General features: G+C 47.9%; 1 protein-coding gene across 2 annotated transcripts in view; it reads right to left on the bottom strand.

The window, feature by feature from the left end:
• LOC144931661 (protein EFR3 homolog B-like) overlaps positions 1–16,451 on the bottom strand; it is a 59,495-nt gene that overhangs the window by 40,596 nt on the left and 2,448 nt on the right. Inside the window, exons 1-2 of one of the 2 annotated variants that reach the window (XM_078855786.1) lie at positions 11,119–11,333; positions 935–1,011 (exon numbers count right to left, since the gene is read on the bottom strand). In XM_078855786.1, coding sequence (XP_078711912.1) covers positions 935–1,011; positions 11,119–11,203 — 162 coding nt within the window. In that variant the 5' untranslated portion in view covers positions 11,204–11,333. Of the gene's footprint in view, positions 1–934; positions 1,012–11,118; positions 11,334–16,451 lie in introns of those variants that run through there. The other variant, XM_078855787.1, reaches the window with a different exon arrangement.

The raw sequence follows: 16,451 nt of genomic DNA, 5'->3' as shown, positions 1-16,451 counted from the left end.
CTAGGTACCACCTCCTACATGACTAACCTACACAATATAAATATAATGATATTTTCCAGGCACTAACGAGTTTATTTAAAAATAAATCAAGTGAAATTTCGACAAATAACCAGAAAATAATTTGTGCGAGTTATGGAATTATAACACAGACTTAAGCACGAATTTACAATAATCTGTACGTGGTAATTTGAAATTAAAGGATAAACAGAGGATTCAAATAATCTGGGTCGTTGTAAGTAGTTTGAACGTCATTCCGAGTGCTGGGAAAACAGATACAACAATTGTGTTCAAGCTCTGGCAGTCCTCTACTTACGATGGAGATGCGTTACGACGACCCCATCGTAAGTCGAAAATATCGTAAGTCGAAGATGGCCCAGCCTACCCTGGAGTCTTAAAGAATGGTGATAATTTAGCAAAAGTGAAATTTACAGTACCGTATTGTATAAACTATACACTGTATGCATTTATTAATTACAATACTGTACTGCACAGTAAAATGTAAAGTAAAAAAAACAAGGTAAATTCTTAGCCTACCTACATGAACTGCAATTTAATAGAAAGTTTTTTCAGGAACCAATCCTATCTGCTATAAACACTTTTAACATGCGTATCGTATCGTGGTAACCCTAAAATGAAATCGCTAAAGCTACGTATCAAACATGTATTGAACGTATCGTAACGTATCATATTGTACTGTACTCCCCAAGATTCTGTCCGTCGCCTGCATACTTGAACGATGTTAGGTTGTTGATGGCAATTTTGTCGTATCGCTATCGCCATCGTAAGATCGAAATATCGTAAGTCGGGCCATCGTAACTCTGGGACTACCTGTATTTAGAGAGACGACGGCGATTGATGATCATGATTAATATTGACTTCAGGTCTCTCACCAATGACTGATGACCCATGGATGATGATGATGATGACCTCTTACCTGTGGGTTTATAGGGTAGATGCTGTCCACAAGGACCTTGTAGCGCGGGCGAAACGCCCCGAAACACCCACACACCCCTGCAGACAGAGACAAACATCCCCCATGTTACCTTGAACAGACTGTTGGGGGACACGTGTTAGAGGCGAGCACCTATGAATGCCGGTAGAGCACACAAGGGGGTGGGGGGCTGGGGCGTGGGGGTGGCCAGCTTACGCCTGGCCGTCTTCGTCTAATCAGTGCTGATGTTCACACACTGCACCATCATTTAACACCGAGCCGGAATCAGAATATTTATTTATACTGGAGGAATCCGAGTCAATCTAGGGGAGGCCCAGGACCGGTTAGGCGAGTCGCCTGTCATTTTAGCCACGGATGAGAATCAAACTCGGGTCGCCACGTACATAACGCAGTGCGCTAACCCATGACACTTCCGCTCCCCTCCTCGCTCGCACCATTACCAAGGACCAATTGAGGCCCGGCGCGACCAGCCAGGCTGTGTCTAGGCTGCAGCCAACTCCACCCACCCGCAGGCCCGTGTCCCATCTGCGCTGGGAACATGAGTGGACTCGCAGTGCACGCGACTCCAGGCGCGGTGACATTGAGGCCGGCGCCCTCCGGGAAGCCTGCGGCACTACGAGCCCCGCAATCCAGCGCCAACCGGTCGCTCCGACGGCCCCGTCCACGGAAAGCACCAATGCACGCGCCCCGCGCACACGCGCGCCGCTAATTGTCAATTAGGAGTAATCTATCATCTCCTTGTCGAAGCAGCGCCGCCGCAACGCCGGTCGGGCACGAGGAGAGCTGCATTTTCAGTCGAACAACAACAAAAAAACATCGCCCGTGCCTGCTGGAGCCGGCGCAGGAATAAATTGGCCTAATTTCCGATCAAAACAAACGACTCCCGTCGACTTTTGCGGTGAACGACCTCGGCCGCTGGAAAACGAAATCGATGTCAATTTGTCGCCCACGCAGACACGAATCCATAAGCGGGCTCCGCGGGCAGTGCTTATGGAATTAAAATTCAACTCGCCGATGGCAGGTCACAGGGACAGACGGCGGGGGAGCTGCGGGTGCAGAGGTAATGGCTTCATCAATGGATGTCATGGGACAAACCCGGGTAAGTTTGGAACAACCAATTGAAAGGCAGCAATCAGAGCCCCCCCCCCCCAAGCCCCCTCCATCTCGCACACACACACACAAAGATCCCCTGCTTAGCCGCAGAAGTCATATAGCACCTATTCAAGCTAGCGTGTCACAAACAAGGGGGCGGGGATACGGCCAGAACCAAACCTGGCTGCATTGGCCCTGCACAGTTGAAATGTTCACCCAGGCAAGTGGCGAGTGTCCGTTCCCTTGTGATTCGGTGAATTATCACGATTCAAGTTCGTGGTGCTATTCCAACAATATATACTCTTTTGCCACTGTGGTGAATGGGGTTCTGTGTGAAACAACGACATACAACATTGGACACAAGAAATAAAATGTCTTGCACACACAAGTTGACGCGTGCATGGCGAGCATATTCAATGCTTCGCTATACAGCAGGTAGACCTGTAAGGCCGAGTAGACCTATGGGAAGACAATCCAGGCCAGGTTCAGATAATACTCGCACAGGTTCAAATGCTGCTCGCCACGAATGTTGAATATGCCTGGGAATCAAAATCATACTGCCGGCATAACACCAGTGTTTGAACCACCAGTGTTTGAACCACCAGTGTTTGAACCACCAGTGTTTGAACCACCAGTGTTTGAACCACCAGTGTTTGAACCACCAGTGTTTGAACCACCAGTGTTTGAAACAGATGAGACATATATAGCTTACATATGTGCAATGGTTCGATAGAGGCGCTTACACTCTGCAACACAACTGCAACACACCCTACACATAAGGTGGTGACCACCGTCCCACTCTCACTAACGCTCGGGTACCACTTGGCGTGGCCAAGCCAGGAGGGCTTCTGCTTGGCCACGGTGACTGGAGGCTTCTCTCTTCAGAGTCTTCATGAGACGGCTTCATCCCGGGCACCAACAGCCCAGCTCTCTGCGCTGAGCCCGCTTATAAGCGCCCCTGGCGTGGCCGGCCACACCCTGGCCACGCCCACCTTCTCGAACCCACGAGAAGGCTCCACTTCCCCGACCAGGTGACCCCCCCAGGGTCCCCCAGGGCCCCTGGCCCCCTCCTGGATCCGGTCACGTGCCCAGCCGTGGTCACTCGGAGCGCCACGGCTTGACACAACCCGTGGCACACAACAGGCAGTGACGTCACGTGTACAGACCCAACATAGCAGTGACGTCACGTGTACAGACCCAACATAGCAGTGACGTCATGTATGTACAGACCCAACATAGCAGTGACGTCATGTGTATACAGACCCGATACAGTAGTGACGTCATATGTCACTACATGTGCAAACCTGAAAACCCCTTATCAGTGCCTCCCTTATTACAGACTACATTGGTCACCCCGTGCCCTTATAAATCTCAAAGTTCATCCTACAAAGTCACATCACGAGGGAGAAACACAAACAGACAATTGTTTTTTTTACTTTTGCCCGTATTGAAACGGCCATATGCCGTATGGACTTGAAAACTCAATTTCCCTGCACAAGAATACGGTGTAAACCGTGTGGGTTGACAGGTATGCATATGCGGATGAGGCAAGCACTGTTAACGAGCACCTGGGTGCTACGGCCAGCGCCACTCGATGTCACACTGATGTTAACGCAACGCACCAGGTACCACCCTGAAGGCTGCGTCAACCAAGGGACGAGTTGATATTTTTGCCACCGAGATTTGGCCGTGGCCGGGAATCTAATTCAGGTTGCGAGGTTTCTAACGCAGCGTGAACCACGACAACAAATGTGACACACAAAACTGCTGCACATGGGCGTACAAATACCAAGATCCCCCCCGTATAGCCTTAACAAACTTTTGGGCCTAGTGCTATTTGCAAGCACCTATGAAGGCCGGCACAGCACATTAGGGGTGGGCATACAGCACCATGCCCGGCCACCGCCATCTCCCTCGTGGCAATGCTTACAAATCGCACCGGGTACTCATTTGAGGCTGAGTCGACCTAAGAGGGGTGCAGGAACGGTTCAGATAATCGTCACTGGTGATGGCCACCAGCGGGAATCGAACTCGGGTCGCCGGGTTCGTAGCGTGGCGCGCTAACCGCTGCGCCACCGCTCTCCTCGGGCGCACACACGCATGTACACGCATGTTTAATGTATTCGAGGGCGACTGCACATCCGGCGAAGATGTTCCCCTTGATCTGGCTCAGGGAGCTGCCCATGCAGTTTGTGCGTCTTGCCGTGAGCGCAAGGTCAGCGGCCGGCTCCGCGGTGCCCTTGACGGACCCATCACGCTCCCAACCAATCCATTCATCATGCGCCACGATGGCGGGGCTGCCTGAACCACGCTACAGGAACCGCAAAGTGTGAACCACGTGACAAGAACCGCACTCCACGAACCGCACCATGTACACCTCACTACACGAACCTCGTTACATGAACCTCGTTACATGAACCGCACTGTGTGAACCTCACTACACGAACCTTGTTACATGAACCTCCTTACATGAACCACACTGTGTGAACTGCGCTACACGAACCGCACCACATTCTGGAGAGTTAACTGCAAAACGTGAACCACGACGCATGTCCCTGGGGGATAGCATTCCACGTGAGCAACTCCACGTAATGCGAATACAATGTCAACCAAATGAACTGAACCACGTGAATTGTTCGCCATGAACCACAACAGGAGAAGTACCCCGTGTAAACCACACCCATGACCAGTTTTCCTGGCACGTTGACATTATTTCTATTTTTTTCACATCCAGGTCTCCATTGCAAAATGGACACCCAAACTCACTCTCACTCACTCAGTACCCTAAATCCAGAGATGAAGCCATTCATTCAATTACATTATAGGTTTTCCCATTCCCAGATATTCTTGTCCTCTCATTCACGCATTCCATAAATACTACAGTGGCTTTTCTAAACGCAGCTAAACGCGACAACTGCAAACCACGACAGTCCGTTTTGTAACTCGCGCTGCATTTTGGCCTCCACTTTTCTAAACCGCGGCCCCGCGTTGCGTTTTACCCCCGATTTGATGGCACCGCTCCCTGCCTCCAACACCGCAAGCGCTCGGGGCAAGGCTGATCGAATGGGAGCCTCGGTGCTTTTTCGGCAAAGCGCAGAGACGGGTGGATGAATGAGCGGGGCGCGTGCACGGTGGCTCCCGTATTTTGATGCCAATCGGACATTTTATGCCGATTGGATAAGAGCAGGAAGTGAAAGCGGCGCATGGTTTCTGTGACTGCCAATTAAATCTGAGTCAATCCAATTCATGAGTAGCAGAACTCGGGTACGTGAATGGCTCATTCAATATCCGGACAAATAAAACTAATTTTCAAAAGACACGAATGCTACGAATTTAATTTTTTATAGACAGGAAGATGAGCATGTGCATCAGGGAACAAGCATAAATCAGAGACGTCACATTGACCGTCGAGTCAGCAGGCTTGAGGAGGACGTCACTGCGAGGGGGGTGACCGCCGATCAACGAGGCTGCTGATTAAATAGCGGCCAAAGAAAAGGAGAAAAAACACGCCCAAAAGTTACGACCACGGTGGCATCGGAGCGACGACAACAATTCACACACAGGGGCGCGATGGATTGGAGCATCCCAAAGCAAAGCAAGTCATTGCCACGGCATGAGGGAGGACTTCATCAAGCAGTGGATAGACCATGGAGGAGGATGTAATTTTCCACGTCACATTACAGTACCGTGACGGAACACGACAAGAAACGATGAAGGGGGCGAATCTAATGTGGTGAAATCACTGCTTGATCCCACCGCATTTCCCCGTATGGGGCCATCCATTTAGTACGTACACAAAAATCCGTCAAAACTTGACCCCTCTCCCCTTCCCTGTATGCACGCGGACTTTTACACCCCCCCACCCCCCCAATTGCGTACGTTCACCTGATGCACCCCGCCCCCAGAATCCAATAGAGCGGCCGATATTTAATCCACGCAGAAACGATCAAGGATTAATAATATTAACGTGTCTAAGCAAACAGATAGTCCACCGCCGGACGATCTAACTCGTTTGAAGGCCAATGTAGACAAATTATAATCGAGGCTTCACCCCCCCCGCCCCCCCTGTTTGCTATGCGTACATTGTCAGTAGACCCCCCATACGCAAGCGTACGCATTTGGGTTAACCTCCCCTCCTCCCTCCATGCGTACGGACTAAATGGATGACCCCTATCGCAAATCCAATCGCTGGCCCCCGCGAATTGAATTGTTGATGGCTGTCGCTGCTGTCGCTGCTGCTGCTGCTGCCTGTCAAGGCCTGCTGCAGGGCATGGGTTTTTTGTTTTGTTTTAGGGCTTTTAACTTTCATCGTGAGGAGAGGTAATAACATCGGATGCTACCGTTCACGTCGGAAGGCTGCAGTGGTTTTGAAATGAGGAATCGACGGGGAACTATTGATGTGGGGGTTGAGTCACGAGTGTTTCACAACCAGACAATGAGTGAGGCGGGGGTGAAAAATTTCACATGTCACGGGTACCTTGTTCAATACAGTCAGCCCAATGTAGCCATAACCCGATCGTGTAATACAAGTATTGCTCACAATTGTTATAGAACAAGGTTCTAAAATAAGTCGAACATTCTGTGAATGCAACTGTTACGTGTCTCGTTCTGAAGACGTGATAAATGTGCACATGATGTACTGTGCGCACACGTGTAAACACAATACTTAACATCCTTTGTTAAAATCCACTGCTGGATGAAGGCCTCCCCACGACTCATGTAAGTGGATTCACAGAGCAATGTGCTAACCACTGCCCTCCATGAACTGTTATGCTTCAAGGTAACGATTTAATCAAATAATTGATTCGTGAAAACCTATTTCATACGATAGAAAGAAAACTCGCCGATCATTACAATGCAATTCGGCGTACTACTTATTTCTTTGGGAATTTTTTTTAATTAAATCGCTTATTCTGTGCATCACAATACCCTTAATGTGTACGTGTGTTTCCTTGTGCACGCGCGGAGAAAGAGTGCTGGTGTAAGTGGTCAGATTAATACACCACTCTCCTATAAACCTAGGGCTCAGGTTCACTGCCCATTCGCAGCACCGGTGGCGAAGTCTCATCTTGGCCTCGGCTTCCTCGGCGTTAACTCAGCCTAAAATTCCCAATCTGGTGCATCGCGGTCGGCATCCACGGCGGAGAGACAAAGGCGACAAGGCACGTGCGATGTTAGCCACATTATCACTTTCTGCATGGTGCTCGTCTTAATAGGCGCTGGCTAACAACACTTGTCACCAAAGTTTGACTTTCAGAAGTATTTACATGTGCTTGGTGTTGTGTACACATTTTTTCTCAAAAGGTTCTAATATTCTACCAGCTATAACAAATTAACCAGGATAGTTTGTGATGATACAGCTACATTCGGGAGCTTAGCTTTTTAAATATTAACGTGCGCTGTGCATTGTGCACATGTAAGATCAGTCAAGAAGCTCTGATGTCAGACTAGAAACTAGAAATTAAAGGCACATGAAAAAAACACGAGGGGGTAAAGAAGTGATACTACACTACAAACCTGCCGACCCGAATTCAATTCCCAGCAACTGACATCCGAACCAGGCCAGGGCACCTCCTTCATGAAGCTGCACTGACCAGACTGATCAAGCATAGTCACACAAACCCCCACGACTGACACATCACAGGCAGGCCTTCACTCAACAGTGGACTTACAAATGACGTACCATTATTCTTGTTGTTATTGTTACATACGGACGAGGTTAATGTGAAGCTTGTCAGGGAGCCACCCTGATAGGCAGTACTTTTCCACATGCACATCATAATTCGTGGCCTTGGGGAGAAAGAAAATATTTCTTGGCCCGGAGAAGCTTACGTAAAATGTAGCTTTTTTTTTGGGAATGCATTAGTTAATACGTTGGTCATCACAAAGCCAGGCTTTATTCACTGGCTCTGCTTACACTCCCACTGTGAGAATTACACTTTTCCATTCCCCCAATTATTCCAAGTGCAAACACTTGGATGAGAACCAGGCACTGTTTTTTCCGTCCATTCGGGCAAGCGTGCCCAGGAAGGCAGTCACATTTTGCCTAACCGGCTGGGACAGCTGACAATACTAATGCATTTACCGGCGTGACCAGCAGCCTCTCTCGGCAGCGGCGCCAACCCCCGTGGTTATTGGGGCATGTGCTCGCAACGGCTCGGCCAGACCAAATCAAAATTATCGGTATTGATGGCGGGCGGACGGGGTTAAGCCAGGTTAGTGAAGCCAAACCCCATTAAATATTCACGTCACAGCTATATTGTGTTCCCTGTGACCAAATCACCCCGAATGGACCCGATCTCATCAGGTCTAGGGGGTAGCTAAGCTCTGCCGAGCCCGGTTGGATGAGCAGCTACTTGGAAATACACCGGTTTTGTAACCTTGGGCTGCGAGGTGGCCATGAGATGGCAGTACAGCAGGGGATTTCTGAATATGTTTGTGTGGATCTTTGAGTTGTTGTTGCCTCCTCAAATACACGGGCTCTCTCTGGCTGCTCTGGTTTCCTCCCACAAGGCAATACTCACAAAATGGAAAAGGTCAAATATCCAAAGTAGGACCGTCCTGAATTTTTTTTATTAAGATTAATTCAGGCCTACCTGGTTTAATAACAGACATTTTTTTAAAATCATTGATTGATCCATGAAAGCTTCATCGGCTCTCAAGACTTTTTTTTCCAGGGAGGGTCAAAATTGGGACTTTAATCCAAACCATTTTAATCACTGTTTTTCCTGTGGGAGCAAAACTACAGCAAGCAGAGATAAACTCATCCCACTCAAGGAAGTAACAACACCAAAAGGTCCACGCAGATGAGTGCATGAGCCTTCTTGCTGTGCTGCCATCTTCTGATCACCATTAAAGGAACCGAGCAAGTTTGGGAGTAACCCACATATGTGGCAAGCCACCCAGCCTGGATTACAGGTGTATGTGATCCCGAAAAGAAACTAACTGAGCTAAGCCAGGTTAATAAGTGAGCCTCAAACACATTCTCTTTACAGCAGTGATGTTTCGAGTTTAGTTTAATTCAATTTCACATCAAATATTATGTTACATTCTTCACGACCTCGTGTGTTTGAGTTGTCATAAATTGTACGCGTTTTTAATGTTCAGTTTGCAACCTTTTTTGCATAAACAGCCATGCACAAAAATGGGTGTAATTGCTGAGCAATTCTACAAATAAAATGCCAGACCTGTTAAAAATGTGAAAATGAAAATCCGTGTTAACCTCAGCAGTAAATAAATCCACTCCAACCCTCAAATGAGCTTTGGGTAGCGCTCATCAGTGCTGGCAACCTTGAGAGCCAGTGGAGAAAAATTCCCGAGTCCTTTTACGAGAGATAATCAATTGACAGAAACGCTGCTTTAAAAAATAAATGATTACAAGTAATACTAACCACGTGTGAAATAAACATTTGCAACACGGACACACAATTAATACAAAATGTATACATATAAAGGCGTGCACTAGAAATACAGAGCAGAAATAAACACACTTCAATTGAAGAGGAAATTAACATGGCCTGGATAAACATTTACCAAGAGCTTGCATTAAACATGCAGAGTGTGCAAGTCAATAGCTCCGGAGGATCACAGTATCCACAGCATCCTGTCTTACCCCAGGTCCATTTACAACTGTGCGTGTGGGCAAACCAATCTCTTAGCATCTTCATATGCAAACCTAACATTACCCTGCAGCAGTTTGACCAAAAGAAAGATGACAATTAAAAAACTGAGAATAGGTTTTCCCATTGTATCTGGCAACAAAACAGGTGTTAAGATGTTAAAACACCAAACTAAAACCTTTTACAAGGAATCATGTCTGCATTAAGCACAATACTTGTGGTCAGAATGCAAACAAAAAGCATACTCTCATAATAAATACATTGTCTTTGAAACTGATTGGTCCATACCAGAGACAGCTTTCTTTTGAGCCTCGACTCAAATGGTGTTAGACCAAAGGACGCCAAAAGGCATACTAACACAAGTATTGTGGTTAATGCAGACATGATTCCTTGTAAAAGGTTTCAGTTTGGTGTTTTAACATCTTAACACAGCTGTTTTGTTGCCAGAAAAAAGGGGAAAACCTATTCTCATATTTTGGTACTGGCAAAGGAGGTTCCATGATTAAAAAAACTATTCAACTTTATTTTTCATTTTACCAGGTAAAACCTACTAAGCTGTTATTCAGAAGCGACCTGGCCACAGATGATAACTCAACAAAGTGGCTTATCACGTGGAGATTTATAGCATCAAAATACTGTAAACGCATGACGATTCGAAATGCAGAGGGAAAAACCAGAGGACCTGGAGAAAAATCCATGCTACCACAGAAAGAGAGACAATGCAAACTAAAAATATACAGTTTTTAGGGTCATGATCAAACCCACGACCTCCTGCATACCAGGCGAGATAGTTAACATCTCACCACCATGGCCCCCTCTGTGCTTGTACGAAGGCACAATAAGCACAGAAGAAGCGCTCCTATCTGCAAGCACCAAGTAATATTTTTCCCAGTTCCAGCCAAGATGTTAGGGGGCTGCCAAAGGGAAATCGAGCAGCATCTCATGGCTCAAGCGCTCCTACTTGATCCGACTCGATTGTGCCAAGATGACCTGGCACACCAACCACCCGCTCTTACAAACAACACCAAAGACCCTCCCTGCGTTAGCACAACACACAGGCAACACACACTCTTTCATTAAAACGATTACATATGTAAAACAGCACGCATCCTCCGTGTGTGGGTTTTCACGGTTGAGCGGTATCAAGTCTCGATGTGTTTTCATCAGGTTGTCGCTTGGCACCATGTCGGACGTTTCGCTGCACGTGCTGGAAACTCATTACTCCGGCAAGCGGAGCGAAACGTCGGACAATCACGCCAAACAACACGTGGTAACCACTCAAAAACATGCCTGAGAGCGATAGCCGCGTTCCGTGGTTGGACAACAAACTCGACTGGACTAGAACGGGAGATTCCAGCAGATGGAGGCAGGCAAGCTTAATTAAAAACACAAAACAAAAGCGGCACGGATTCACAATAAAGTTTTTCCCTGAGCGCGTACGGGTGCGCGACGCACCTAGTAGGAGGGCAGCTCCTTCGCTCCCGCACGCCTGCACCTCGGAGGCACTGCACGGCACGGACGAACAGAGCAGAGACTGCATCCCTCCCCGCGCCAATGGCACAACCGCATGCCGGGCGGACACCGGGGCAGGCAGGCGTGTTACAGCCCTACCGGCCCACCGACCAGACCACCGACCGAACTGCCACCTGACCGGCCAACCGGCTGAGTGGCGGACGGACCACCGGACGGAATGAACGAACGAGAGCGAGCACAGCGGTCGCGGAGCGAGGGTTGGAGGGAGGGAGGAGGAGCGAGGGAGAGCGTGGCGGTAGCAGGGACCGAGAAATGGATTAGGATGAGCACTCGCACGCGCTTGCGCGCGTGCCAGTGAACGCACGTGCGCATGTGTGTGCAGACGTAAACGCCAATCTGTGCGTGCGTAAGCCTTGCACATATACGTAGGCACGCGCACACGCACAGCCGGGGGGAGGGGGGGCTCTCGCGCACAGACACGCAAGCACTTGCGCTGCCCGTGACACAACAAGGCTGCCCCGTGTGTTCACGCTGTGGTTCACAACATTGTCAATGTCACTGCCAACTCGGCTATAATGGTACTCATCACAACCGTGAGCAGCATTGTCATTCCATTATCTAATGCATATTTCCTGAATTTTATGCCACAAGGAGCCACTCTGTCTCGCAGACAGACAGACAGACACACACACACACATCCAAGGTGAAATATAAACTCAGAGCAACAAACAACCACGACAAAAAAACGGGCATAGGATCTTTTTTTCACAGCGGCACAGCAATGCAGCACAGACGACATGCGCCGATATCGGGGCGCAGGCGCGCGGGCAGGCGCTCCCTCAAGGATGATGTAATGCTACGTCTGGCTGTTGAGGCATTGGGCTACTCGCTAGTTAATTGTTTTAATATGCGGCGATTTTTCCAGTTACACTGCACAAGAAGGGGGGGCAGTGAGGATGGCGAGGTAAGGATTCCGCACAGGCTAGTGTCGCTGCGATGTAATTACGTACGTATCGTGATCATCTAAATCCTTGACTCATTCAGGAAATAAAGCCTAAATTTAGTGGTCAGTTTTTTTTTGCACTCGAGTCCTGCTACCCTGGAACGATGTGCATCGACCCAGAGAAAACCTACAAACCCGAGGTGGACATATATATATAAAACAGTCCCAAGTCGGTGCGATATGATCAGCGACCTACTTGCTGTACCGTTTGCCGCACACAGGACACCTGGTGGGGTTCAGGCTCGCACGCGCGCAAAGGAACAAGTCAACGCTCGCTATTCCGCAGGCACCGATTCATTATGCATGAACCAAAGCCAAGGCACATCAAGGATGTAAACAAAAGCGGAATTTTTATTACGAAGAGACGGCGATAAAAATCTCATTCATCGTCCTTAAAATCTTTCACGGCCTCAGCTCCCTCCTACACGGACTCCTACGCTCCCCTTTCGTGAGCAATATATTACAGTCAACTCTTGATTATCTGGCATAACAGAGCTCGGGGAAAAAAACTAAAACGCGAGCTTTGCCAAACATTGGCATCAGTGGGTAGCCTATTAAACACGTAATTTAATGTTCGCTTATATACACAGGCGTGTCTGGGATAATCCAGCCACGGATAATCGCGTTAACTCCATCCACCGTTGCAGCCTCCAATGGGATGCTGCTGTTGCTCCTGTGCTGCTCACGTAGTCTAGAACGGCCTTGTCCTTGCTGCCTGTGCGTCTCTATCTCTCACACGCTTGAGCAGTGAGAATTGGGAACACGTCTGTTGCTGTATGACTCACAATCAAGAAGTCGTGATATGAAATATCGGTCGGGAGATCAGCTCCCATTATTGCTGAAAAAATATAACGATTTGTATTCATGAAAAAAGACTAAACTGAGTCTCCAGACTCTTTCAGGAGGGTCCTGCAGTGCGACTTTTGGTCAAATCCATGATGAGTGTTTGGCATATATGACAAGGACAACATTCAAAGGGCTGCACAGATGGATGAAATAATCCATTTGCCATACAGCCACCTCCCTGAACACTTCATAACCCAGCAAGTTTAGTATTTTCACAAATCTACATCGTTCACCAACCCTCGCCTCCAAGGCGCCAGATGGTAGGTATGCAACACATTATAGGAAGATCAAGTGGTTGTCTTATGTCGTGCCTTGCCCCCACCATAGTAATGTGGAATTTCGACCTTTGGCTGAATTGAGATACGCCCTAGATAAAGGAATGGTGACAGTGTACGCATTTGTCTATACTGCAGCTCATTGATGACCTTTAATAAAAAAAAATATGTTTTACCAGAAAGTGTTCAAACTGTTAATAAACGCAATGGATCTGACAAATGAATTTGCGAAAAAATTGCAATCAAAACAACACTAGTCTGCAGCAGAATGCAACTGAAAATCAAATACTGCAAAGCCAATGGTAGCAGGGTAATAGCATCTATTCATCAGTCCTCCCAGACACGCCTGGATAGATGGACAGTGTTCCCCAGGCCGCTGTAAATAATTGTAAATTATGGGACTAATTCCATCGCTGATATTAAAAATGGAATTGCAAACACGATTCACGGTTGACTAAGTGTCACTTGTGTTGGCAACAACCACATAAATCAAGGGCGGCAAACTGGACGTCAGATAAATTCAATGGAGTTAATAATCTTTAGTTTACAGCTTTATCAGTTACATAACAACACGACCAATTACATGTTATGGTGGCGTGTTTGACTCAAGATAATTATGTGAATTTAGAGCACTTTTGTCAATCCACTGTCAGATGAGGAGTGTGTGGATGGGGGAGGGGATTATTTGACCATACTTCACCACGTTGGTTAGTGCTGGTTGGTGAAGGCGGGGAGCTAAATAAATGAGGGCATAGAAGTACAGTACAACAGATTATTGGAGCAGTGGCCTCAGCTGCCATCACGTAGCCCAACAGCTCTTATCACAATCTGTGGGCGGTGGTTACCAATGGAATGTTTGGTCGATGCCACTTTGCGGAGTTTTTTTCCATTGGAGTCCACTCCTGACCCCATGTCGTGTGGATTATGGGTAATGATATTCAGTTGCTCCTACAGATTGCTTCATGAGCAGTTTTGAATTCTGCACAACCCGGTAAGCACACCCTGGTAAACACACCAAAATAAAAAAAAACAGTGATGGGTGCGGTGACACTCCTGAAATTCAGCATTTCCACAGCCAGGCAAGCCTTCCAAATTGCAAGAACAAGATTCGTTAACTGTGTTATGGCACAAGCGGCAAGACAAAATGTGCCATGCAGAATCAAATCAATGTACTTTTTGAAGGGATGCATGTGTAGCGAGTTCAACTGAGCAGCAGATGTACTCTTTGGATGCAACACATTTATTAATACCAACACAAAGGGGTAACTGCCCCTTAACCAAATAACAACCTACAGTGGTGGACCACCAGGCTAACTGCACTAATTACACAGTAACTAGCTACATAACCACCAGGCTAACTACACTAATTACACGGTAACTAGCTCTAACAGACCGAACCACAGCTCGGGTCCAGATCCACGTGTTGGAGACTCTGTAGGACGTAGAACGTAGATTTCTTCAGGATGAACAACAGCAGCCGGTCCCGCTCGGGGACCCGGCTTATATCCTCTGTGGCGTGGCTAGCTCCGCCCTTAGCCACGCCCACCTTCCAGAATCCTCGAGCAGGATCTCGACCCTGACATGTGACCACCCCTAGCCCCCACTTGGGGACCCTGTGTAGACTTTACCGGTCACGTGTCCTTTGGGGTCAACCAGAGTGCCATGGCCCTTAGTAACCCCATTCCCATGGCCGGCACTCTCACACCCTATCCTGTACGGGTCGGCACCGCACGCAGAGCGTGGTGCCATCCAGCACTGCCAGTCAGCGCTCACCAAGCCCCTCCAGGGCCGGTACTGCACCCACATTTACGTGGTGCCCACGATGTCAAAACATCGTGCCTCTCTAGGGCCGGCATTACACAGTGACATCCGCGATGTCACTACAAATGAACCATTTTTTTCACTTTGGAGAACAGAAAGAGTGTGTATGGGTTTTCGGCCTTGGCAGGGCTGTGCCTTCCATTCTAATGCTGCGGTGCATCTCCCCTTAATAATGCAAGGCATTCCCTTATTGAGCGGTGCGTGATGTCAGGACGATTCCTTTGCAGCTGCAACGCTGCCCCCTAGCGTTTCACCATCACTAAAATACTGAAGATGGGATCATTGGATTACACATAAATAAATTTAAAAGAAGCGTGGAGAAGACTGGCACAAGCCCAGACTTACACTGAGAGACAGGGAGAGAGGAGCATGTGGATCAGGGAAAAAACACAAATCGGACACATCACACAGACTTGCAAGAATATATCCTTTAGAAGGGATAATAGGTATCAATGGGCAAGATGAGTAATGGAATGGTAGCCAAATGAGATAATACATCAAAAGGCCAGATAACCGCGAAGATGAAGCATTGATTTTAGTTCATGTGCAGAATAGAGATGGTCTGTCATCGCAGGACTGAGGGATGGTGAAAACATGGAAAGGCCTTCAACCAACCGTGGACAGACAATGGACGATCATGATGTTGATTGTCCAAAAAAACACCTGAGCCTTAGGGAATCTTTTCCAAGCAAAAAAAATCATCACAAACAATGCCGATGATTCGACAACAGGACCATGGAATCACTTTCATGCTTTTATATACCTGTTGAAAATTCTACACCTGTCCCTCAAGGTCAACTCTAACAGTTGGGTGTCCACCCCAATGCCCGTGTCGTTAACCTGCCCTCCTTCGACCTGCAACACGTGGCCTAACCCATCGTATCCTGCTATTCATCATGATTGCATCTACGACAACTCTTCCCTGCCAAATACTGTTCACAAATTTCCAAGTCGCTTAACCCTATCGTTCCGAGAAAGAGACGGAACACACGCTCACGTGGGATTATTTAAAGGAGTCGGGTGCAATCCTGACCCGAGAATCACGATGACAAAGGTGTTACTGTCGTGAGAACAAAGCTGGCAATGTCGCGCCGCTGCTGTCCATATTAGCTGGAGGGCTTAGCACACGTAAATGTATGAGCACAGTAATGAGCGCATGATGAATAAATCACCTCTTCCCACGGCCCACAACCCCCTGTGCTCAAAGCCCCAGTGAATGGACTGACTGTTTGCTAGACGTGATTAATGATAATCCCAACAGGGCAACAGTGGAGCAATTATGATACATTATGAACGCTTTCCGTGCTGCTGCAGCTACAGCTGCAATATAATTATTGGTGTAATTCACACATTGTCCTATTTACTGGTAA

Source organism: Lampetra fluviatilis, chromosome 4, assembly GCF_964198595.1.
Source record: "Lampetra fluviatilis chromosome 4, kcLamFluv1.1, whole genome shotgun sequence".
Taxonomy (NCBI): domain Eukaryota; kingdom Metazoa; phylum Chordata; class Hyperoartia; order Petromyzontiformes; family Petromyzontidae; genus Lampetra; species Lampetra fluviatilis.
The sequence above is the reverse complement of the archived record's forward strand: the minus strand, read 5'-3'. Positions and strand labels throughout refer to the sequence as shown.